The sequence below is a fragment of the Pseudopodoces humilis genome, chromosome 3 (genome assembly GCF_049639895.1).
Source record: "Pseudopodoces humilis isolate 2021_Gansu_Grassland_sample_001 chromosome 3, ASM4963989v1, whole genome shotgun sequence".
Classification (NCBI taxonomy): Eukaryota; Metazoa; Chordata; class Aves; order Passeriformes; family Paridae; genus Pseudopodoces; species Pseudopodoces humilis.
Window position 1 is genome coordinate 18,361,341 of NC_142202.1, and position 25,610 is coordinate 18,386,950.

General features: G+C 36.7%; 1 protein-coding gene across 3 annotated transcripts in view; it reads left to right on the forward strand.

Annotated features, from left to right (window-relative positions):
- The window catches only part of EPRS1 (glutamyl-prolyl-tRNA synthetase 1), a 37,992-nt gene that overhangs the window by 10,035 nt on the left and 2,347 nt on the right, over positions 1 to 25,610 (forward strand). The window contains exons 5-32 of one of the 3 annotated variants that reach the window (XM_014252867.2): positions 86 to 225; positions 852 to 952; positions 2,206 to 2,332; positions 2,532 to 2,724; positions 3,104 to 3,275; positions 3,801 to 4,034; positions 5,062 to 5,146; positions 5,495 to 5,554; positions 7,968 to 8,078; positions 9,595 to 9,731; positions 10,427 to 10,634; positions 11,107 to 11,219; positions 11,838 to 11,955; positions 12,058 to 12,429; positions 13,269 to 13,499; positions 14,171 to 14,419; positions 14,995 to 15,225; positions 15,569 to 15,834; positions 16,830 to 16,881; positions 17,737 to 17,946; positions 18,091 to 18,163; positions 18,924 to 19,003; positions 19,332 to 19,433; positions 20,084 to 20,239; positions 20,359 to 20,556; positions 20,913 to 21,086; positions 23,300 to 23,460; positions 24,883 to 24,961. In XM_014252867.2, coding sequence (XP_014108342.2) covers positions 86 to 225; positions 852 to 952; positions 2,206 to 2,332; positions 2,532 to 2,724; positions 3,104 to 3,275; positions 3,801 to 4,034; positions 5,062 to 5,146; positions 5,495 to 5,554; positions 7,968 to 8,078; positions 9,595 to 9,731; positions 10,427 to 10,634; positions 11,107 to 11,219; positions 11,838 to 11,955; positions 12,058 to 12,429; positions 13,269 to 13,499; positions 14,171 to 14,419; positions 14,995 to 15,225; positions 15,569 to 15,834; positions 16,830 to 16,881; positions 17,737 to 17,946; positions 18,091 to 18,163; positions 18,924 to 19,003; positions 19,332 to 19,433; positions 20,084 to 20,239; positions 20,359 to 20,556; positions 20,913 to 21,086; positions 23,300 to 23,460; positions 24,883 to 24,961 — 4,433 coding nt within the window. The remainder of the gene's footprint in view (positions 1 to 85; positions 226 to 851; positions 953 to 2,205; positions 2,333 to 2,531; positions 2,725 to 3,103; positions 3,276 to 3,800; positions 4,035 to 5,061; positions 5,147 to 5,494; positions 5,555 to 7,967; positions 8,079 to 9,594; positions 9,732 to 10,426; positions 10,635 to 11,106; positions 11,220 to 11,837; positions 11,956 to 12,057; positions 12,430 to 13,268; positions 13,500 to 14,170; positions 14,420 to 14,994; positions 15,226 to 15,568; positions 15,835 to 16,829; positions 16,882 to 17,736; positions 17,947 to 18,090; positions 18,164 to 18,923; positions 19,004 to 19,331; positions 19,434 to 20,083; positions 20,240 to 20,358; positions 20,557 to 20,912; positions 21,087 to 23,299; positions 23,461 to 24,882; positions 24,962 to 25,610) is intronic. The other 2 variants (XM_005523320.2, XM_005523321.2) reach the window with 2 other exon arrangements.

The following is a 25,610-nucleotide window of genomic DNA, read 5'->3' on the forward strand; positions in this document are numbered from 1 at the left end:
TAGTCTTAAAAAGCTGCCATTGATAATTTTATTTTTATAATTTAATAGTTTCTTAACTTTTTAAAACTTCTTTTTTTTCTAACAGATAATAGCTCTTGGCAAGAGCAGCTAGAACAAAACAAAGCTCCTGTGCATGCAAAGCGATGGTACAGCTTCCTTGGGGTACAAAGTGCTTTCCAGTCAGTAGGAGCCAAATGGGCTGCTGGTACACCAAAGGTTAAAATGGTAAGATTTACTCAGATCTTCTGGAGAGAGTAGGTTTTTTCTGAGAATACACTGCAAGGATTTTTTTTTTTTTTAATTAGAGAGTTAAAAACTAAAAGTAAGAAGGCGCACAGTGAACTAAACTTTTGTAAACTCTTGTTTACAGCTAAAGCTGTTGCTTTCAAGTTTACAGAGGCATGAGTTGTTTCATGGAAATATGGCACCTCCTCTTTTAATCAGCACCGCACTTTAGATATATTGTTTCCTTTTTCTAAAGAGAGTTTGAGATCCTGATAGAGCTGCAAAGATTGCTCTATTCAGTTTACTGAATTTATTAATCATGTTCAGGTTAAGAACGGTAAGATACAAAACCATAACTAGAAATTATTTTCTTCTGTGGAATAAATTAGACAACTTGGTGGGACTCTTCAGTCTTGGACCAGAATTGAAGACAAAATAACTTAAAACTTTAGAATTAATCTTGATTTGGAGTGCCTTGAGTAATATGAAAGTTGTGAAGAGATGAATTTGGGGTCCAGTATGGCAGCTTGTAGGTTTGAAAGGAGACTTTGATACAACAGTTATTATCCAGAGTTTTAGATCAGATTTTACAGCTCATACAATCTGTAATTATGTCTCTTTTCAAGGCAACAGAAAAGGAAAAGAAAGCGGATGTTGGGAAGTTTGTTGAACTTCCTGGCGCAGAGATGGGAAAGGTCATTGTGAGGTTTCCTCCTGAAGCAAGTGGGTAAGAAACATGAATACTTTGAGAAAGATTATATTTGTGTTTTGTCTTAAAAAAAAAAAAAAGTGCTTTGATGAGGATGTTGATCAGCTTATCAGACAAGGCTGCTAAACCAAATGAGTGTTTAAAGTTTTGTCTCCACTAGAGCTGTTTGTTCATTTCTCCTCTGTACTTCATTGCACTGTTGCCTGAACTTGGAATAGGGAGTTTACTTGTGAGGTGATGTTGTTACTGCTCAGCAGTGGGATGAGAAGCAGGAGGATGGCATTTGCATGGATAATGGATGTGTGTGCCATGCCAGGGGCTATAGTGTGGACATGCAGTCCTTATGAATTGGGTCAAGGGACTCAGTGCTTCCCAAGGAAGCTTAGGTTTGACAAAGGAAAGATGTATGGCATAGACTTCCTTGGGGAAGCTTGACACCAGATGTATGATGGAGGCAGATTGTGTGGAATACCAAGGCACAAACTCCTTAAAGACCACAGAGAGGAGATGTGATGAGGCAGTATAATAAACACAATTTTCAGCCTGCTTTTCATTTTCTGTTTTTTTTGGAGTTGCCTGATGACCTATAAAATATCCATGATTGCATTTGTTCATTAAACTGGCTGTTCAGCATCACATGACTTCTGTAGTTGTTTTCTTACTCTATTGGTCCAACATAAACTGTTACTCAAATATTGTAAATAATATATTATGTACATGTACATCTATGACATAGATTCTCAACTTACTTTAGTAGTTTTTAGTGTCTTAATCCTGGTGTTTTAAAACACCATTCTTCAGGGACATGTTACTCTCTTTTTGTAAGAAAATTTAATTCTGTGGATTTGGGGATTTATATTTAGTTTAAAATGTCAGTACCTTTATGGCTTATATTAAAAAATACACAGCAATCAGAAAATTCCACTCTTGTAAATGTGGTAGGTTCAGATTATCTCGTAGCAGCTACTGGATATCATCAACAGTTGGTTTAAGTTAGTCTGTAAAAATGGAGATAATTGAAGTCTAATCATTATATTCATAGCAACACTCTAATTTACAGATTTAGATATTTTTAACAGTTAACTGCTAAATTTGTAGTAGAAGAAACATAATCATATTTAATAAACATTTGGTATTTCAACAAATATCCTAGGTTTGTTTGTTTGTTACACTTAGGTATTGCTTTCCATTCTTTCTCCTTCCCTCACAAATAAATAAGTCTAGCTGAAGTAGTTTTGGTGTATATATTTATTTTTTAATTTCCTTTTTAGATATCTGCATATTGGTCATGCCAAAGCTGCCCTGCTAAATCAGCACTACCAAGTTAACTTCAAAGGAAAACTTATTATGAGATTTGATGACACAAATCCAGAAAAAGAGAAAGAGGACTTTGAAAAGGTATGATAAGATAGCAGAGTGATTATAGGCTGTGAAAGAATGATAAGTGCATGCCTCTCTTTTCTTTCATGCCTATTCTTATGGCTTATCCTTCCTGGACAACGGAGCATTAAAGACACCACATCTGACATGAAGAGGATAAAGATGTAAGAAAACTACCTTTCCTGAATATTAGAGTGTACGTTTTCACACTTTGCAGGTTATTCTTGAAGACGTTGCCATGCTGCACATCAAACCAGATCAATTTACATATACCTCAGATCACTTTGAAACAATAATGAAATATGCTGAGAAGCTTATTCAAGAAGGGAAGGCGTATGTGGATGATACTCCTGCGGAACAAATGAAAGCAGAGCGTGAGCAAAGAGTGGAATCTAAGCACAGAAATAACTGTAAGATGTTATAAGCTTTTGTCTTGCTTTCTTACCTTTTTGATTTGGCATCAAAACTTGATTTTTGTCAATGAATATGAGTGAGATTACTAAATTCCATCTGTTCAAGGTCCTTATAGGGACTTGAAAGTGTTTAATGCTTTTTTCTACAAGGTTGGATGGATTAAGTATACTTTTAGACCAGGGCAGTGAACTTGTGTAGGTATGAATTCATCACCATTCATTACCACTTAAAAAATTCAAAATGTAAAATGTGTGAACATTAATTCCAGTGTCCAAAGAGGGGGGTGACACTGATTTTTCTTACTGCAGTAATAAAACATGATTCTGTATCAGCTTCGTAACACCTTAGAAAGTGGTTTATTTTTATTGTTCTTAGGTGTTAATAAGAATCTACAAATGTGGGAAGAAATGAAAAAGGGAACAGAATATGGACAGACTTGTTGTCTACGAGCAAAAATAGATATGAGTAGTAATAATGGATGTATGAGGGATCCAACTCTATATCGTTGTAAAAACCAGCCTCACCCTCGGACTGGAAGTACCTACAAGTATGTCCACTTTCTTCTTGTGTGGCCTGTAGCTTTTGCTCTTTTCAGGGCTTTCACAATTCCTCAATTGTGAATTCCTCAATTCCTAAATTTCTTCTAGTACTTGGAACCTGCTAGCATTTTTCAAGATTATGTAATGAGTCTCTTGACTTTCTGAAACTTGTGCAAATGGCTTTTAAAACCTGTGATATGGCCATCATGGTCAACAGTGAATATTATTTCAGTTTTGGTCCTTATATGTGTTTGAAAAAACATTAGCAGTGTAGGGTTGTTTTTTTAGACTTGAATATTAAGGCTGTGATCAGTTAATTTCTTGAAGGTTTTCTTTGTCTTAAAAATATATTGCCCTCTGGAACTTTTTACAGACAATTTGTTGTGCATGCTTTATTTCAGTTTTGATCTGAAAGTTTTCAGGATCATAGGTTATAAATATTTATAATATATGAATATAAACTGCTCTGAGTTTAAATGTTTAGGTGGGAGAAAAGTGTTTTGTTCTTGCTAATTAAAGATCTTTTTTGTCAGGGTTTATCCCACGTACGACTTTGCCTGCCCCATTGTTGATAGTATTGAAGGTGTCACGCATGCACTGAGAACAACTGAATACCATGACAGAGATGAACAATTCTATTGGATCATTGAGGCTCTGGGCATAAGGAAACCTTATATATGGGAGTATAGCAGGCTAAACCTCAACAACACTGTGCTTTCCAAGAGAAAACTCACGTGGTTTGTCAACGAAGGCCTTGTGGATGGATGGTATGTTCCATGGCTGTAGGTCAGCACTGTTCCCTAAGATCCTCATAGCTGGCACATTTTTTGTTTCAGGACAGTTTGAATGAATATTTAAACAATATTAAAGAATATAGATTAATTAATTAATTGTACTGGCTTCTGCATGTACAGTTTGTCTTTTTCCTGCTCTACAGTAGCTGCGTACATACATGTTAATGTCCTGTAATAAACTTGAGGCAGCTTATTTTTGGACTTTGGCTCTTGCTGTGGGTGGCATTTACACATTTTCCGCTCTTGAGTCATGGGTTGTTGTCATTGGAGTCATTCCTAAACAGTGCCAGAAGAGGGCCTGGATTGAAGTATTTCTGGTCCTGTCCATCTAGTCAAATCCATCCCACTTCTCTCCCACCTGCCCTCTCCCTCCTTCTTTCTGTTAATTTTTTTCAGATAATTTGATTTCTGCAGACAGTGTTTGGTGGACTAGTTGTCAATTGAGTTGGAAGCTTAAATTCCTAGTTTATGCATGGAGCCACTTGGCTAGGGCCAAATTTATTCTTTCCTGCTTTGCCTGTTTTTTTTCCCTAGAGGTGTAGCTGGTCTTATGATGACTTTCCCCTCCCTAAGCCTCCTGTTAGGTCCTCAGCAGGGTTTGATTCATATTCCAAACTCAAGTGTTACATTGCAGATTAGGCCTTTTCATTTCTTCCGTAAGAGAAAAAAAAAAATCGTAGAATTCTATCGCTTATATCAAAAGGTAGCATTGTCACTTCTTTCCAGTAACATTTTCTTTGTGCCCTTGGAAAGGAAATAATGGATAGAGACATAATTTTTGCCTTTCTAGTTTTGGAGGGACCTAACCTTCACCAAACATTTTGTATGGATAAGAGCTCAGTCTTCTCTGTTAGATGTTCTCACCTAGCTGTGAGTTCACCAGGTAAAATACACTGAGTCTGTGCCTTTCATGTGTACCAGTATTAGTACAGTTCTTGATCTGTGTAGGATTTAGAAAATTTAGTGTATATGACACTAATGGAATACCTTTTTCCACTAGGGATGACCCAAGATTTCCCACTGTGCGTGGTGTCCTGAGAAGAGGCATGACAGTTGAAGGGCTAAAACAGTTCATTGCTGCTCAGGTGGGTGTTTTCTTCTGATTCTCTGAATTTCCCTCGATAAGTTTCATAAGTTTTTGTGAAGCTTCAGTTAATGTACTTGTCACTGGGAGGTTTCTTCTTTTGAAGCTTTGCTACTTGGAGGTGTATTGCTTCAACAATGGTAGCACCTGTGAGTAGGTGTTGGCAAAATGGACTTGCAGGTTTCTTACTTGAAAAGCATTTATTTTGCAAGCTCAAAAACTGTTTTTGATAAAAGCAAACCATAGAGGGTTTTCAGTTTAAAGAACTTCGTTTGAAATTAGTCTAAGAGCTAGAATATTTATATTAATGTGGTGTTGCTTCAGGCTTTTTTTTTTTCCACCCCCCCAGGGCTCCTCTCGATCTGTTGTGAATATGGAATGGGATAAAATCTGGTCCTTTAACAAAAAGGTATGTGCTTACTCGGATTTGACGCTACTCCTGATATCCTCTTTCTAGGATATGTAGAGAATCCAGCGTTCATTGGAGTGCTTATCACAACAAGTAGCAGTTACAGTATGCTGCATCATTTGGCACACTCAGGAAAATGGAATGTCCCCCCCTTCTAACCTGAAGAAGCACTAATCCTATTGATTCTCCTATACCAGTACTTACTTGCCTTCCTTAGTAGGAAAAGATAATGGTATTTGCTGTAAACCTGATCTGAAAACTGCATTTCATTTTTCTGCTTTCAAGCTGCGAGCTATCTGTAAGAAGGTATTACTTAATGCTTTTTACCTTAGCATATAGCTTACAGTGCTGTAAGCATAAGCTATCGTTTTGCAGCTTCATAGCACAGTCACACTTGCTTGTATAACAGGAGCTCTACAAACCCACTGAAAATGCATTATTCCTAGTTTTCAAAGGCTGCCCACCTCTGGTTTGGCTGATTTGTCAACATAAACACAAATTTTCCCCAATTTGGTTCACGTTTGCTGCGTTTCCTTTCTGTGGCAAAAGGACGAACGCACTGCGTGCTCTGCCTGGGGAGATCAAGCCAGCACTGCTGGAGTTTCTGACTGAATGGCAAATCAGGAATATTGCATCTTGACATGATGAGTTGCTTTTTGGCAGCGGATGCTTGGACACTATAATAAGGCGATTTATTTTCATAAGGATTGCATATTTTGTGTGATTGTGGAAACACCTGTTATTTTGCATTGGGATTCCTGCTTGGTTTTGCTTAGATAGTACCCAGATTTGTTCATTTAAATAGTTTTTGCTTGTCTGGCATGTGTTTTGTATTTCTTCATGTATTTTGCATTTGATTTGCTACATACATGTAGGTTTATGAATTGGTTCTTTCTGTTGCTGCATAAACATATTTATGACTAACAGCTGGTTTGAGGGGAAGAATCCACAACAGGCTGTCAAGGCTCATTTTTTTAAATTGTCTTTTAAACTGAGTTTCTTAGACCTCTGACTCAGCTCCTTGTACAGCACCAAATTTATTAGCCAATTTTGTTTATGTGTGGCTGTGCAGATTGTAAGCTATCTGCAATATGAGCAAAACCAATTGGCTGCTTACAGGTAGTTCTGAGCTCAAAGACTTTATCAGTGTGACAACTCATATTTTATACATGATCCTGTAACTTTTAGCACCTGATGAGGGATTGTGAGTTTCAATGAATAAGATAAAGAGCCTATAACACTATAACAACACTATAAAATCTGGTCATTTAATTAACAAAATTATGATATTAAATCATAATACCCCTATGTTTTGAGATACATACACAAGTCTTTTTTCAAAGTGTATGTCTAACATTTAGGAGTCTGACTTCAGTGGCTACTAACTTTCAGAACTGTGTCTTCTTAAAAGTATATCATCATATCACTTTATTAGCTATTGTCAAGCAATTAGAAGCTAAATACTTTTCTCAAAAATACAGAGACATATATAGGTGTGTAGCTTTTCACTTGAGCAGGAACAAACCCAGGAGAGCAAAAGTCACTCTATATTAATAAAAGCAGGTGTTTTCCTTTGTGTTAGTTTCCACTTAACCTGGTAGGTCTTGGATATTCCTTTTGGCCTTAGATGACTGCTTTGCTTGAAATATGTATTTAAGTGTCTCTTGAACAGTTTGACAAACCAGTATTTCAAGTATAAAAAATGCTATGAAAAACTACAGTAGCTTAGTTTCATAATAGGCAATAAAAATACAGGAAGACATCCTAGCGATGTTTTTTTAGATTTTTTTTTTTAAAATTACAGAACTTTTTCTTGCCAAACTTATGTTGTAGAAATCCTAATGAAGTCAATGTTATGGTACTGCCTTATTATAGTATCTAATGTGTCTGTACTAAAATTGCAGACTTACTGGTGCCTCTTCTACAGCCACTTCTGTCACTGATTCTGCTGGAGTACTGGCCTGGAAAATGAGATCAGGTCTTGTGCTGCTGGAAAAAGAACAAATTCCACTTAAAAATTATTGCTTTAAATTTAGTTAACTAGAGAAAAAGCGGTTCAGATGTAATAGCCTATGTGCACAGTAAAACTGTATCAGAGCACATTTTTGTGTCTTCCTATAAGGCATTGGGTCATAATTTAGTTACTTCTGCTGTCAGTAGTACCCAATCCACTTTTTACTCAGAATATTTTAGTACAGTTTGGAAATTGTAAAGTATTGCCACTATTTTCTCTATCCTGTAGCTTTGGATGAAAGTGACATTAAAGCAAACTTTGAAAAAAATGCAGTAACATAAAGAATACCAGTTAATATTCCTTTTTTTTTTTTTTTTTTGGTGGTTATTGTTTTGTAAAAGCATCTTATTTGTCTGTCAGTGGCATATATTCATGATTCACCTCATTTGTTTTCTGTAGGTTATAGACCCAGTAGCACCTCGGTACACTGCTTTACTGAAAGATGCAGTGGTCCCAGTAAATATTCCTGAAGCTCAAGAGGAGATGAAAGAAGTGGCTAAACATCCAAAGGTTTTTGCTTTACTCTCTTAATATTCTTGTACTGCAGCTCAGTAAGGTTGGGAAGTACCTTGGCATGAAACAGTCAGGAAGGAAAGTTCTGCTTTTAGCTTTCTCAAGATAGCATGAGATCTATCCAAGGGGTACTTTTTTTTTTGCCTCAGAATTGTCAAAAACTGTGCAACTACTAAACATGTTTGTTTTTTTAAGAGGGAACTGTTTTTTAAATATATAGAGTGCATATAAAATGTTCCCTAAAAGGCCTCTCTGCGATTGTTCAGAAGAGGTGAGGCATTACAAGCCTGGAGTCCTGCTCAAGCTGGTTTTCCTATTGTTTGATGCTAACTTTGACAGAGAAGTTAAATATTAAATTTTATTCAAGCTTTATGGCTATAATACAGTAGACACTCTATCCATTAACAGTGAAGTGTTTTTTTATGTGGTTTATAAAATCAGGTTTTATGTGGAGAGGTAATATTAACCTGTTGATTCTGTCAATCTCTGGATTTTTAATATACCTTTTAAATTTGTACAGCAAATAGTTCTTATCAAAAGCTAAGAACTTGCTGATTTGATACTTTTAGTACCCAGTAAACAGAGCAATATCCTTTAAAAGGGAGTGTTTTACTGATACAACTCTTTTCTTGGTTTTACAATTAACAAAGATGCTTTCCTTTGAGTCTGATGTCTAAAATGGTGCTTAAACTTCACAGAAAGCATCCCTTAATTACACTTATATACACTTCACTGACAAATAAGTGAATATTGCTGAGACTTTGCTTCATTTCTTTGTTTTGATTTTGTTGCTCTGAGTGCTTCCTTAGTTGTTTCTTGTAACTGAGAGGTGGAAATTTGGTTTCCCTTCATCCCCCTGGCTGAGGAGGAGCAAACAGGTTTTGAGCAGATGCAAGTGAGAATTGTAACTCTTCAAGGCTCAAAAAGTCTGAAATTGGGTCAGATACAAGCCAGCATATTAAAACATTGGTAGTACCAGTAAATGCTGCCTCCAATATGTAATGAAATAAATACCGACCCGAAGAAACAAATTGAAAACTCCTGACCAGCTGAAAAAGTCTGAACTCACAGCTGTCAGCCTTTTTTAGAAAATAAAAGTTTATCTCAATTTTTGAGATTCTTTAAAGTTGAGTATTTTTTAAGTGATGTAGTTCTGGTTTCCATCTTTATATATCTATGTAGCTGAAAGAAGCTCCATATATATTTCCACAATAGTTTTATAAAAAAGCAAAAGTGAGAGTTCTGAAATTAGTTTTGAAGAGAATTAGCATAGTAAAATGTAGACTTGAGAAAAACTTCATGTTTACCTGTGGGATCTTAAAGACGTATGGACCTTAAGGAAATGGGATATGCTGTTAGTGGATTTTTTGAGTGTACTGTCAGGGGAATGTGGGCAACACCTGTGAACAAGAAGCTAGAGAGAGATGAGGAAAAATTGTAGCTTTGCATTTCTGTGCATTGTCCCTCTTCTGTCTTCATCTGTTGTCTTTGAAATGTAAACCATTATTCACAGAATGCTGATGTTGGGTTGAAGCCTGTGTGGTACAGCTCCAGAGTCCTCATCGAGGGCGCAGATGCAGAGACCCTGTCGGAGGGAGAGGTGGTTACCTTCATAAATTGGGGCAATATCATCATAACCAAATTAAACAGGTAACCTTTTTAGTGGCAGATGAGATTAAATTTTGCTTTTCAGCTTTTTGTTGCTTTTTCTTTTAACAGGAAGCTTGTAACTGTAAAGAATTGATTGTTGGCCATATATGTAATTTCTATGATTCTTTATTTATAAATCTACTTTGAAATATGCCATGGAACTGCATTTTAGCATAGAGTGTATTTTTACTGTATGTTCAGGTTTGAAGTCATTACTCAGTCCTGATACTGCATGTCTCTCATCCAGTGCTCTCCATGTTTCTTTGGTAATATTGCCACTGTAAAACAGCTTTTTCAGACAGAAAAAAATCACCTGGAATTTTAACAGGTTTCACCCCATAAAAAATACTGATTTTGCATACTGAGAAACTAAACCTGTCACAGTTTCAGTTGCACAGCTGTTGAGGTGGGGAAGGAGACTATTTAATGTCATCATGGTATCTTTGAAGTGGTTGTGTTGAGGTAGTGCCAGAATGGGGTGAGCTCTCATAGAGAACATAAATATGCAAAGATTTTTTCCCCCATGCTTTTTATTTAAGACAACAAAATTAATGGAGAACTTCAACAGGAGTGAATGCACTCTTTCGTTTACTAGGATTCATAATTCAAAAATGAACTCTGAACATTTGTTCTTGTGGTATTGAATCAGAAATGATCATTTAGGCTATACTGTTATAATTTCTGTTTTCCTGTAGAAGTTCAAGTGGAAAAATTGAGTCCATCAATGCCAAGTTGAACTTAGATAATAAGGACTTCAAAAAAACTACTAAGATCACTTGGTTGGCAGAAACTCCACGTGCACCCCTCATCCCAACTGTCTGTGTTAATTATGAGCATCTGATCACTAAGCCAGTTCTAGGTAAAGATGAAGACTTCAAGCAATATATCAACCGAAATAGCAAGGTGAGTTATATTTTTGTCCCCTTTAATTTCACAAAACTTAGTATTGCTTGGTTTGGTGTAGGGTTTTATTTTTCGTTGTTTGTTTGGGGTTTTTTTTTAATATTCACTGTTTCTAGTTGCTCTTTTTAAAATCTAATTTTTTTTTGTCAAACAGATAAATTGTGCTGGTGTATCTAGTTTCCATATTTCCATGTAACCTGTCATAGTCTCAAAATTAAAATATGAGTCTTGTTTATTGTCAGTTGTTTTCAGGCTTTTACATGTCTGAGACCAATAGTTTAAGACTTTGTCTTGATACATTCTTATGGTATGGCATCTTCTTTCTAGTACTTGTTCTGCTGCTGCTGGAATTAAGTAACATTCTGACACTTTGAAAAGGAGAAAATCACCACCATCCTTCTACATCTGTGCTCTATTTCTTACTGTTCCTTTGCTCTGTTAGACATGGGATGATTTCTTTTAACACTTACAGCAAGAAGAACTGATGCTGGGTGATCCGTGCCTTAAGGAGTTAAAAAAGGGAGACATCATACAACTTCAGAGGAGAGGATTCTTTATTTGTGATCAGCCCTATGAGCCAGTGAGGTAAGTTACCTGAGAATGGCCTAAACAGACTTCACAGAATTTGCTCTAGCTTGCTGTGTTTTAGTGTTTTCACACACACACATTGGCACAAATAATGTCTGCAAATATTTTCCCCCTTACCATGATCTTTCTGAGGAATATCTCTGTGGACTGGCATGGCTTTTATTTTGCATGTTCCTGCCTCTTCAAACTGTCTTAAGCCAAGTATATGGCACTTGAAGTGCACCCCAGCTAACCTGGACTTGGTAGTGGGGCCATGGTTTCATTGTGATTTGAAGTATAGAAATTAAGGAGCAGTGCTACAGAATAAAACAGGCATTTTTCCAATTAGAGTGTGCACATACCTATTTGTAACGCTTCTTTAGCAAGCTAACAAAACATCTATGTACAATTTAACATAAACATATAAATATTATAAAAAAAGTAAAACTTGCATGTAAGAGGAATAATTTCAGGTCCCCAATTATGTAAAATTAGGTAATTTCAGCTGTGTACAAAGATGAACCTGCAGTTGTGTGAGAGCATCTTTTAGAAAGAGTAGCTTGTTTGTTTCAATAAATGTTTGATATTTATCTTGTATTTCCTTTACTGTTGTGTTTTCTATAAATCTTTTTATAGTCCTTACAGCTGCAAAGATGCCCCATGCATTTTGATTTACATCCCTGATGGACACACTAAAGAAATGCCAACATCTGGGTCAAAAGAGAAGACCAAAGCTGAAACTGCAAAGAAAGAGGTAAACCGATGGTTTAGGGAAGTACCATAAAATGTATGCATCTATTTCTGTACCAAGATTACACGTTGAATACTTGGCTTTTTTTTTTAATTTTATTTTAAGGCTAGTTCAGCTGTAAAAGGAAAATCTGCTCCAGTTGTTGGTCATGCCTCTACTCCAGCCTGTACTGTATCTGAAGGTCACCTGACCATCTACAACAAGGTGGCTGCACAGGGTGATGTAGTTCGTGACTTGAAGGCTAAGAAGGCAGCAAAGGAAGATATTGATAAAGCTGTGAAACAACTGCTGGCCTTGAAAGCAGAATACAAAGAGAAGACAGGCCAGGAGTATAAGCCAGGAAATCCTCCAGTATCTGGAACTGCACAGTCATCAAAGCTTGAGACCTCTGGTACCCTGGACAGTAAAGCTCTGTATGATAAAGTAGCAGCACAAGGAGAAGTGGTCCGAAAACTGAAAGCTGAGAAAGCATCTAAGGTGATGATTAAAATAATCCTTTGGTTTTGTGTGGGTTTGCATAGCCCATTGTTCTCTGTCTGTGGAGGTGAATGAGTGCTTATGGATCCAGGGTTTTTATAGTGCTCATCATTTGGACTGGGCTCTGTTCTGTCAAGATTTGTGTTTTCCAATACTTTAGTTAGATTTGTATGACCAAGTTTGTATTGGTGAATTCCTGTATTTCTTAGGCTGATGCTCTGAAACATGAACAGAATTAACCCAACAGCAAGAGTTGATTAAGTATCCAAATCAAGTCGAGATTAAAATGCCCTGGCAATTTTTTCATTTGTTTAACGCAGTATGGTCTAATTATGTGACTTCATAGGTTTGAATTGCTGCTGTTTAGACCTTAAAACCAGAAAGGAAAGATCCAAAAGCCACAGATGTTTCTGAGACTTCTTCCTCTCTGTAACTGTACACAGCGAACATAGCTATTAGCTGTGTTATTTCCTTTCTTTCTAATGCAGAACAAGAAGAGAGGGAAAATAACATCGTTTTCCTGGTGGTTAAATAATGTTGATAGTAGTAGTGTCTTGATGGCATCATAAAATCAAAATAAATGGAAATATCTAAATTAATTTATTATAATTTTACTTAGGACAGTTGGGATTGTATATCCCTTAAGAGGAGTTACTTTGTTAAAATAGGAAAGTAGTAGAGAAAACTTCTCTGAATAACTCTTCTAAGTACTTAGGAAAATTGAATAGGTGCGCATCAACTGTGGGTCTTTTTATGAAAGTATTTATGGTACTCTTGAGAGTCTTATGTCTCTATATCTTTGTTCCTCCCTCTTTCTGTCCCTTCCTTTCTTCTTTCAGGATGAGATAGGTGCTGCTGTGGAAGTCCTTTTATCCCTAAAGGCAGAATATAAGCGACAGACAGGCCAGGAGTACAAGCCTGGAAGCCCACCTGTGGTCTTTGTCCCTCCTCAGGGTTCTCCTGTTGCCACTTCTCCATCCCCATGTCCAGTAGACAGCAAGGCTCTGTACAGCAAAGTAGCTCAACAAGGAGAGGTGGTCCGCAAGCTCAAATTGGAGAGAGCTTCAAAGGTGTTCTTTCTACCTGTGGATACCTCTGAGTGGAACAGTTGTCTTCAGTTTAGGCTAAAACCCAATGGCGGGTTTTGTGAAATTTGAGCAGCCTAACATGAGCAAGTTCCATGAAGTGCTTTCCCAAATTCTCTTGAGCTGATGATAGGCTGACTGCATGAGTTCTGTGTTAGTGCATGGAAAATAAATAAGTTCTTTTTTTAGTCATACAAGATAAGCAAAGCAAAGTATAGGCAGTAACTTGAAAGAAGAGCTTTAACTTGGAGCCAGGTTGGCACTAATGAATTTGGGAGTTACCTGATCATGACCAAAGAGCCATTATTTATTCAGAGTCTATGTATTTGCTGCTATTCTCCAGCATGCAACTCATGGGCTGCTATTACTGGAGGGGGCTAAGCCCACCTAAATGGGAGGCTTTTATAGCACAGAAATCAGCCCTTACCTATACTACCTGATTTGGTCCTTTGTTGTGCAACTTGTAGATATTCTGGCTAAGTTTTACCACGTAACTCAATAATAACAACTCATACTAACAGGATAGCTCTAGAAGTTTTATTACAACAGCTGTGTTAGTGCCATTCTAGTAAAACTTGTGTTATCTCAGCTATTGTGTTACGCCTCTGTTATTTCTACCCTTATCTGCAATGGCTGTTTTTTCTCTCTTGCTTCAGGAACAAATAGATGAGGCTGTGAAAATTCTTTTAAGCCTAAAAGCAGAATATAAACAAAAGACAGGTCAAGAGTACAAGCCTGGAAATCCACCCTCAACCCCTCCTTGTCTATCTTCTACTGCACTTCCATCTCCTATCTGCTGTAGCAACTTGGCAAGCTGTGGCTTAGTGGATGGCAAAGCACTTTATCATACTGTAGCTGAGCAAGGGGAAGTGGTACGCAGACTCAAGGCAGAGAAAGCTTCCAAGGTACAATAGGCATTAGAGTGAGCAATTGTAAATCTGACCACATTTTGCTACTGGGGGAAAATCTTTTACCAAGTAGTGATCAAACTCCCCTATGTCTAGGTCATGCATGCTCTGATAATGCCAAACAAAACCGTTCTGGTGCTGGATACTTTCTTGACTCAGATATATGAAGTCAAACTTAACCTCTCATATCTAGATGAAAAGGCATGAGCATGACAGATGTCAACCTTGCAGAAGTGTTTAATGTATTTTACTATCTCTTGCTCTATTTGGGGCAAGTGACTGTTTAAGTATCTAGTATGCTGCAGCAATAGCAAGACTTTTTCAAAACTAGACAGATTCAGTGATGGTTGTGAAAAAGAACACAAGACAAACCTGCAGCTTTTTAGGTTCTTCTGGGTTGTTTTTTTTCTGCCTGTATTTCTACCTTGCAAAATTGGTTTTGTGTTGGGTTGTTTTTTTGGGGGCTTTTTGTTGGTTGGTTAGGTTGGTTTTGTAGCCTGATAATCAATGCTTTTGGCCAGTTCTCTCTTTAATTCTCACCAGTAAATCTTTGCTATTTGTCCTCCACACAGGATCAAATAGATGAAGCAGTAAAACTCCTCCTTTCTTTAAAAGCTGACTACAAGGAGAAGACTGGGCAGGAGTACAAGCCAGGACACCCACCAGCAGCTCAGGGGGCTTTGCCTCAGGCATCAAACACAGAACCCAGCGGTCCAGACACTCCTGAAGCTAAAGCCCTCTTTAGCAAAGTAGCTCTTCAAGGAGATGAAGTTAGGAAATTAAAAGCAGAAAAAGCAGACAAGGTAATTACATATACACTGTAGTGTAAAAATGTAATGTATGTATTTAAATTTAAAAATCTGTTTGAAATTCAATATCATTATGGAAATTAAAAATGTCCCTATAGAATAGGCAGCATTTGAATTCTGAGATCTGAAACATACTTTTAAAATTAGATGTACTGTCAGATATGGTCCTTTAAAATGTCAGCATATTAAAGTTAAATACTGGCTTATGCAGATTTTTCTGCCAACAGTCTGTGAATGTCCATAATGCCATATAGGTATTTTTTTTTAATAGAGCCACATTATTCCAGTGATTTCTCTATACATTTACTTTTTATTTTTTTTCTTTTTGTTCTTCAAGGAAAAGATAGATGTGGCTGTTAAAGAACTTCTTCAGTTGAAGGCCCAGTATAAGTCTGTTACAGGAGTTGACTATAAACCAGTGTCTGATAGTGGTGTAGATGACAAAGACAAAAAGAAGAAAGAGAAGGAGAACAAGTCTGAAAAGCAGAGTAAGCAACAGAAGCAAAATGATGGCCCCAAAAAAGAACCCTTCCAAGGACAGAGTGGTAATGAGCGCTCCTCAAATGGATCAGGAGAGGGCCAAGGCCCTAAGAAACAAACCAGGTAAAGATGCAATCTTTAATCTTATTGTATAGAAATGTCAACTGTCTACCTCTGTTCAGATTTAGAGTATGATACATGTCCCATTTCACTTGAAAGTGTGGACATTTGCAAAATAACTGTGTTGACTTTCATATTCAGGATTGAGCCAAAAGCAAGTTACCAGAGTTTTAGTGTCAGTTGTACTTCATCATCCTGTATTATTACTGTCACTGAGAAGTTTTTGTGCTTATTATTTGCTTCTGCAAATCTGCTGCTGTGTCTTGCTGAAAGTTTAGAGGTTTTTTTACAGCCTGTATTATGCAGCACTATGTATTTCCTGTTTCATATACATAAATCATATATTAGAGACAGAGATATGTTTATTTTGTATAGAAATACTGCCAGAAAAAATGTATTTCCCACGTTTAAAACTTCTCTGTAGAGGTAAAACCTTTGCTTTTGGGTTCTGTCATTTGAGTTTGGTATGTTTAACCTTCTTTAGAATCTTGTCATTTTATTGGTTATCTTTATTTTAAGGTAGGGTCAGTTTTCTGTCTCCAACAATGTGACTGACATTCACATGAATGGTGAATTCGAGTTGCTTGTCTTTCCTGAAATTGAAGCTACTGGCTAGGTAGGAAATGTTTAAAATAAAGAGTAAAATGGCCTACACACAGGTCTGGTTAATCTTAGGTTCTTACTGGACTGGTTACTGGTTGGGTTTTTTAATGTGTTATTGTGAGGCTCTTCCATACAGCCATAGTGAGAATTAGAAGGGTTCAAACCATACTAAAAAATTGGAGCTGTTCTTATCAAATATTCTTGTTAAGGTAAGGAAATACTAACAACTCCCACCAGCCAAGACTTAGACTTTTGATGGAAAACAAACACATTCTCTTCCACCTTATTATGTCATACCTCCTGCCCCAAAATAAAAGAGAGAAGAAAAGGGTTAGGATAAGTTTCTTTGCTAAATGCTGAACAGCACGAATCTGTGTTTTTTTGTCATACCATAGGCTGGGTCTAGAAGCTAAAAAAGAAGAGAATCTGTCAGAGTGGTTCTCTCAGGTAAGTGCACATCAGTTTGATTTAATTGTTTCATTCTGTTATAAATCAATGTCTGTTTGGGATTTACATTTTCTGTTTGAGTCTTTTTTTTTTTTTTATACAAAGCAAAGCATTGGCTCTTTTTATGTCTTATGTTGTTATCGTAGTCTTAAATAGAAGTGCCTTGGAGTAAAGAGCTGAATAAATTTACGAAGCTGTAAAAAGGATGAGTGTCAACCACCCAACCTCATATATATAATATATATATGATTTTCTTGGTTCATACATGGATTCCTCCTTTGTTAAGAGTACAAAACTTAATTGAAATTATAGGAATTTCACAGACCTGACAGTTTTATTTCACCTCAAGGTGATGCATAACAGAAGTTAATATCTTTTGATACTGAACAATTTTGCTGGCTTGTGAGACTAAAAACAACCCAAATACAGACGATTAGTTTAGATCAGTCTTGTTATGAGAGATTGTAAGTAGCTGTCAGTGGTGTACATTTCCTGTCAGTAGTATAATTTTTTGCCTGTACTCTAAGAAATATAAGTCTCTTCTGACATTATCTAGATACATTTCTTACAGAAGTGCAGTTTTTTTTATTCCTGGAAAGTAGCTATAGTCTCTTACTTGGGTTCATGAAATTCAGTTTTAGTTAACTGTTTATGTTATTCAGAACTATTGTTAAACTTACTGTTCCCATTTAGCCTTCTCTAGGTAACACAAGTGACCCTAAAGAATATCTTAGCTGCTAACAATTTGAGCAGTTTTAAGTAGGACACTTCTCTTGAATTGCATGACACACTTGAATTACTGAATGTTCTCTGTGTTCAAACTGAAACTTCAGCATCTGATTACTCTTTTGCAAGGTGATCACAAAATCAGAGATGATTGAATACTATGATGTGAGTGGCTGTTACATTCTTCGTCCTTGGGCTCACGCTATTTGGGAAGCCATCAAAGACTTCTTCGATGCAGAGATCAAGAAGCTTGGAGTAGAAAACTGCTACTTCCCCATGTTTGTTTCCCAGGCTGCCCTAGAGACAGAGAAGTCTCATATTGCTGACTTTGCTCCTGAGGTACACTTCATAACTTTATTTTAATCTGACTATAAGAAAACCCAACCACTGCAGCTGGGTGTGAAAGTAAGTTTGGGGTTGGAGGATTTTTTTCCAAACTTGTTTTGTTTGATTTTTTTTTTTCCCCTTTTCTCCTTCTTTTAGGTTGCTTGGGTTACAAGATCTGGGAAAACAGAACTGGCTGAACCAATTGCTATACGTCCCACAAGTGAAACTGGTGGGCTTCTTTTCGTGTAGTTTGGGTGTAAACTTTTATGTGAAGTTTTACATATAGTGTAGCTGATAGGCAGGAGTCCCTTCTGAAAAGTGGAAGCCCTCATTTTTCAGAATGTTTTCTGTAACTCCTTAGGAAGATTTCCTAATTTTGCTGCTGCTCATAGCAAATCTCACATTATATGTTTCCTTAAATAGACACTTTTAGGAAATGCAGACTTTAGGAATTTTTTTCCATTAATATCCTGAAGACTGACTTACTTTGCCTGAAAACACATTTGTTTATTTGGTTATAGTGTTTATAAGAAATCTTTTTCAACTCATAATTCACTTCAGTTTTGCATGTGTTTTGACTGTAACTGTTCCTCTGAGTAATTTAAACAATCGTTTTTTAGACCTAAGGCTGGATGAGTTTTTAATTGAGTCAGGTCTAGTACAGCATCCTGAAATCTTGAGGTCAGTGATTTCCTATTCCAAGGTGTCTTTACCATACTGTAAGCCAGTGACTGACAGTGTCATTAAATAATAAACTTTGGATTGTATTTTGACCAGCAGCAACCAAGCTGTTTTGCAGAGACTCAGGATGAAGTGGAAGTACTCTGGTGAAAATATTATGTGTTAAGACAAAAAATGTATTTTAAAGGAAATTAAATATAAAAGCGTAATTCTCACAGCAGAGAATGTTAAGCTTATATGTAGCAAAAAGAAAGTTTGCCATAAATGTCTTTATTGTGTGGAGACTCAAAGCTGCTTTCTTTTTACAGTCATGTATCCTTCCTATGCAAAGTGGGTGCAGTCACACAGGGATCTTCCTATCAAACTTAATCAGTGGTGCAGTGTTGTGGTATGTGTACACAATTTCTAAGTACCTCTTCTTATCACAAGTGCAGTGTAAGAGAGTTATTCTCTGTGGGCTTGGCATGATCATACTGATCACAGCACATATTTCAAGGCAAAATTATTACCATGGTTTATATGGTATGTTTTTATCAGTGTTTCTAATAGAACATTCTTTATCAATGTGTATGTGATTGATTCTATGAAGTAGAAATCTGTGAATAGTTGGCTTTTTTATCTTTATTGGGAATTTTCTTATAGTTGCTTATAAACATTATTTTTAACAATAATTTGACACTTCATAGTGTTAAATTTTTGTACTTCTGCCCCTCCAGCGCTGGGAGTTCAAACATCCCCAGCCTTTCCTTCGCACTCGTGAGTTCCTTTGGCAAGAGGGTCACACAGCATTTGCAACATATGAAGAAGCAGCAGAGGAGGTAAAAACAAATGCACTGGTGTTTCTCCTTTCATGAAGTTACCTTACTCCATAGCAGCACAAACAAATCTTTGTACTGAAACCTTGTAAAAATGTGGGTTTTTTTGGAGCCTCTGTGAAAAATACCAAGTTTATTAGAACCCACTTTTTTCTCAGCAGTAACCCATTTCTGAGGCTTCAGTCTCTACAAACAATATGTGGAATTTGCAGAGTGTGATACACAGATTGTACTTTCCTTAAATTTTTTTTTCTTAAAAATGCTTGAAAATAAATTTTCCTTAAAAATTTAAATAATGCATTCACGTGTTTACTGCTAGAAGTTTTAAAACTTTCTTTTTCTATGAGGCAGATGTTTCATTGAGTGTTGTGGCATATCTTTATTTATGTAGCAGATGTTCAGACTTTTAGGTGGAATTTAGAAGTCATTATAGCTCTTGGACTGTCATTTTTGCCACAACTCTTGTTTTCCTTCATGACTTACAGTTGTTGCTTTTTGATTCAGGGAAAATAACATACAAAGTTTCAAGTAATTTAAGAAATCTTAGTTTCTAAACAAAATCTTGAGAAAGTATTCAATTTTTAAGATTTCAGACTCTGTCAGGTAAAAATGAAAAATACTGAGTAATTCTGAAGGCAGTTTGTTCGTCATAGGTCCTGCAGATTCTTGATCTCTATGCTCGGGTGTATGAAGATCTCTTGGCAATACCTGTTGTGAAAGGAAGGAAGACAGAGAAGGAGAAGTTTGCTGGGGGGGATTATACAACCACTTTAGAGGCATTTATATCTGCCAGTGGAAGAGCTATCCAGGTATTTATCTATTAAAATAATTACTTTTTCATTGAATGTAGCAAGATGGAATATTTAAACTGATGCTTCATAGAATTAGCTTTATATTTGATAGAATTTTCTGTGTGCATCTATTTCAGGGAGCAACATCACATCATCTAGGGCAGAATTTCTCAAAGATGTTTGAAATTGTGTTTGAAGATCCCAAGAAGCCAGGAGAAAAACAGTTTGCTTATCAGAATTCCTGGGGCATTACAACTCGGACTATTGGTGTAATGACAATGATTCATGGAGATAACATGGGACTGGTACTCCCACCTCGTGTGGCCTGTATTCAGGTGTGTAAAAATGCCTTAAGCTGCCTTAGTTTCCTTTCTTGTCTTGGAATTCATGAGCATTTCATATCAGGCAGCTGGAAGACTTAATATAGGATGGAGCTGTCTAGTTAAACTGTAGCTGTGTGAAGTTAATACAAATCATTAGTATATTTGTGGTGGACAAGACCCTTTTGGTATTTCATCCATTTGAAGTAATGTTACCTGTGTCATTAGTATGAAAAGGGAAATGTGTCCTTCATTTCTGAGGGCATGAAAGAAATTACCTGAATATAGGGCCACAATATCGGTTTTAAGTTTTTTATAACTATAAGGTAATTTTTTTTGCAGCATAAAGTACATGTCCTATTCTATTGCAGGTTGTAATTATTCCCTGTGGTATCACAAACTCCCTTTCTGAAGAGGACAGAGAGGCTCTGCTGAAGAAATGTAATGAGTATCGCAGCAGGCTGCTTGCTGTCAGCATCCGTGTCCGGGCTGATTTAAGGGACAACTACTCACCTGGCTGGAAGTTCAACCACTGGGAACTTAAGGTACTTTTCTTTCCAGGAGGATTTTTGAAGCCTAGATGAGGGGTATATATGAGGTATACTATATGTGCCCTGTGTTCTGAAGGCAAATGTGTTCTGTAGATTAAGAATTGCTGCCTGATAATCAGCGATTGCTTTTGTGAATAAATGAAGAAAAGATGTTTTCTGAGACTTGTTCTGTTAGCTAGGATTTGCATGTCATTAGGGATTTTTAAACCTCCAGGGCTCTACTTATACCTAGAAATTTAAATTAGGAGTATAAACTACTTGCATTTTTAAAAATGTGTAGTAATACTCCAGTGTGTCCTGACTCACAACACACCTTTCTGTGCATACAGCAGAACAGAGAAGATAAAGCTGCAGTGCCAGTAAAGGAGCGATTTTATTGTTTCAAAATTTCCATGTTTCCCTCATATAGCACTTGAGAGGAACAGTTCTGCTTCCTCTAATATAAGAGGCTTTTATAAAACAAAAACAGTGAGCAGAATGAAAAAATGGTAATAATGGTAATTAAAAATTGAATGATTTGTTGAGTGTTGCTATGGAATCATATTTTTAGTCTGAATTTAAAATCAGTTTCAATATGTTAATCTTCAAAGTAACATGATAGAAGTGACCCAGATTGTTCAAAGTTCCCATTGTCTCAAAGTTCTCTTCCCTATGTGTAACCTTTTTTTTTTTTTTAATGGAGCTCTAGTAACATGAAGCCATGTTGGAAAATTTCCTAAATAAAATTAGGTTTTTCTAGGAGGCACACAGCACGGACTAAACTTGATGTTTTTCATAAAATCTACTAATGTGTCCAGCATAATACCTAAGCTGCATCTTCAGGCTCATTGCAGGAATAACACACTCCTTTTATTGAGTATATACAGAATTTCATAGGGTAAAAAATACAAAGGTGCTGGAATAAGAAGTACAAGAATTAACTGGAAAATATTTTGCCTTATGTACTTTTCAGCGTATCAGATTTCTGATGTTATTTCCTAAAAAAAACCAAGTCACTGGTACTTCTTTTGTATTGTCTGGTATTAGTTCCATTGCTTTCTTAGGAAATGTTCCTGAGGGACCATGAGGTATTCTTTCACTTAGTAGTATTACAACTAGAAGTACTGGATGCTCTCAAGTTTTTATGATGGAGACAATGTTTTGTGGGTCATACACTAGAATGTTCAGTTTGAATTGCTTGTTAATAACAGTTTTGAATAGCTCTTTATGTAACTTTGCAGCAGTAATAGTTCATTGATCAGGTGGATTTTACTGTATTATTAAAAGGTATTATTATACCTTTTTAGCATAGTTAAGGTAGTGGGGGCAGAGGGAGTGTAGGGAATCATTTGAAAGCTGTGAACTTGAGGAGATTCCAGAGTACACAATGCATAGAAAGCTTGGGTACAGGTTTTAATTCTCTTAATTTTGTCTCTTGCACATTGTGGAATGGTTTTAGCTTATAAAGTTACTGATTCAGTTTCCTTGGGAGTGGGGGGAAGCAATCCTCCAAAATGTATTTGCATTCACTCGTTTCATTTCCTGTGTATATGTACACTCTGGGATACATGTTAGGATGTAGAGAAAATATGTTACATGGTAGACTCTTAACTGACTCTTTTCAGTAACATGGAAAATCATTTTGTCTGATTATGGGGAGGATGAGAAATTACATCTTATCACCAAAGTTTATAAAGCATAAAAGCTTTGCTAAAGCAATTAGCTCTTTGTAGTCAAATATCCTATGTAATTAATCTTGATATTAGGATTGTATTTAACAGAACTTTTAAACAATACCTGTCGAATGCTATTGAAAACATTCTGTAAAAACAGAATTAAATAGATTATTGGGTGAACTAGAATGTTACAATTGCTATAGAAGTCTTAATTGTTCAGACTTAAAAAATCTGATTTGCAGTATGTGGGATAACTTAGTGCAGTTTCAGCGGTGCTTCAGTATTACTTACATGTGGGCACTGATGCAGTCTCCAAGCTAGTGAAGGTGGAAAGCACAAGTGAAGAGAATGTGGATGGGAAACACAGAAATGCATAGAAGATTTGGAATATATGGTATTTTTTTTTTTTCCAAGAAACTTAAGTGTATAAAGTGAATCTATATTAAGACTGGACTTGAAAACAAACAAAATGCCTGAGAGAGGGAGAGAGAAAATGAACTCTTCTGAGAATTACTTCTTCATCATAACTTCTAAATTTTTTTTTTCATTAAGGGTGTCCCAGTCAGGGTTGAGGTGGGACCACGAGACATGAAGAGCCAACAGTTTGTAGCTGTTAGAAGAGACACAGGGCAGAAGCTGACATTGTCTGAACATGAAGCAGAAGAGAAACTTAAGCAGATCTTGGAGGAGATCCATGCAAACCTTTACAGCAGGTAAACTGAGAGTTACAGTAAATGGCTCTGCTAATCACAGAGGCCCTTTTCCTGTCAGAAGAACTTCTCACATGAATGGTTTATCTGTGGAGAAAGACAGGTTAGGCTTATCTTCCTGTTTGTGTCATGTAATTTTCTGCCTCTTAAACTCCTTCATGTACAGTGATAGAAGCTGCCTGTTCTTGTGAAATGGAAAGTAAAAGGTTGTGAACTTATTTTAAAAAATACTTCAGTGAGTTCACATATATTATTAATAAATAAATACACCATAGACACACCGTAAATAGATCCCAATGACCTTAACACTGCCCAAGGAAGGGCAGTAGAGCTGGTGAAGGGTGTAGAGCACAAGTCCTGTGAGGAGTGGCTGAGGGAGCAGGGGATATTTATCCTGGAGAAAAGGAAGCCCAGGGGACACCTTATCACTCTACAACTCCCTGAAAGGAGGCTGTAGCCAGGTGAGAGCTGGTCTCTTCTCTCATGCAACAAGTGACAGGATAAGAGGAAATAATCTCAGGTTGAGCCAGGGGAGGTTTAGATTGAGCATTGGAAAGAATTTCTTCACTGCAGGTGTGGTCAAGCATTGAAACAGGCTGCCCAGCACAGTAGTGGAATACCCATCCATGGAAGTGTTCAGAAAACATGAATGTGCTTATGGACATGGTTTAGTGGTGGGCCTGGCAGTGTTGGCTTAGTGGATGGAGTCAATGGTCTTTGAGGTCTTTCCCAGCCTAAATAATTCCATGATCCTATGTTCAGGACTCACTTGTGAAAGATGCTTTTGGTGCAGAATTTTAAAAGACACAAAGCTGTCCAAGAAACTTCAGCAGCTGAAGTTCTGTGTTCAGAAGTGTATTTTAAGACCCTATTGACCTTCATAGGATTGTTTTCTTGTAAGCAATCAAATACTTTTGAAAATGTTTTTTGCCCTTAATACAAATGCCAAAATCCCTCACAGGTCTGTCACTGCAGATTGTTGCTCGTAAGTCCACAAGAACAGGGTGTTGACACAGCCCTATGGTAAATGAGCTTTTCTACTTCTCTGGTGATCAAAATTGTTTACAGGCAGAATATTTAGTTAAAAAGCATCTTGTGATTTAGATTTAGAGGATAATTTAAAAAGAGAAGTATACATCTGTAGTATTTATTTCTGTCTGCTTTGGGTCAGTGTTTAGCACAACAGGGTGAACAAACATGGTGAAATGTGCAGCAACCTGGAGAACACCCCATCAGCCATTAATCAAAGTTTCACCTCCATGAGGATCAGTGGTAGAAGGACATAACCTGATTAGGAAGATGCTAATGAATATGTAGTTCTTTTGGTAATGTTTTGTTTTGACTGGCTCTGAAAACTCAGCTCATTGGGCCAGTGAGTTTATGTGAATAAATCTGCCCTGGCTGATTTTTTTTTCCTTTTCTTAGAGCATCCGAGGACCTAAAAAGTCATATGGTGGTGGCCAGTAATATGGAGGACTTTCAAAAAGAGCTTGATTCAGGAAAGGTGAGGGAATTTACTACTTCTATTCTTGTGCTTCACACCCTTTTTATCCCTTACACATAATGGTTTTATCAGGAAATGCTTTTAATAAGAGAGAGTGATGTAAACATTTAATTCAGGTTACAATAACCTCACTGTCATTATTCTAATGCAAACAGTGACAAAACACTTATTAAGTCTCATATAAAGGTCCAGGTAAGAGTTTAAAGTACAAGCTATTTACGTCAAGGAAGTTTTACCTTTATGACCAGAGTAGAAGCCATTGGGTTCATTAAGAATTACTGCAAGTCAGAAACCTCCCTGGATTTATAGTAACAATAACCCATCATGTGGATGAGTGAGCTCTACTGATCTCAACATCTGTGAAAAAACATGGAAGTTTAGATGAGAGATTAAGCCTTCAGCACAGAATTGAGCTGCTGTTTCTTTTACAAAGAATGGTGACAGAATTTTTTAACCCTGAAATTCTGTCATAGATCAGGTTGAGAACTCGTTTATGTGTTTGGATTAGTGTGTTCAAGACATAGGATCCCCAACATTAGTTAGTAAGGTTGTGTATTTTATAGAGAGAGACAGGGGGGTTGTGTACCAGTTAGATCCACTCTGAATATTTCAAGATTCTTGACAAAAGGTGTACAAGTGCCAAGAATCT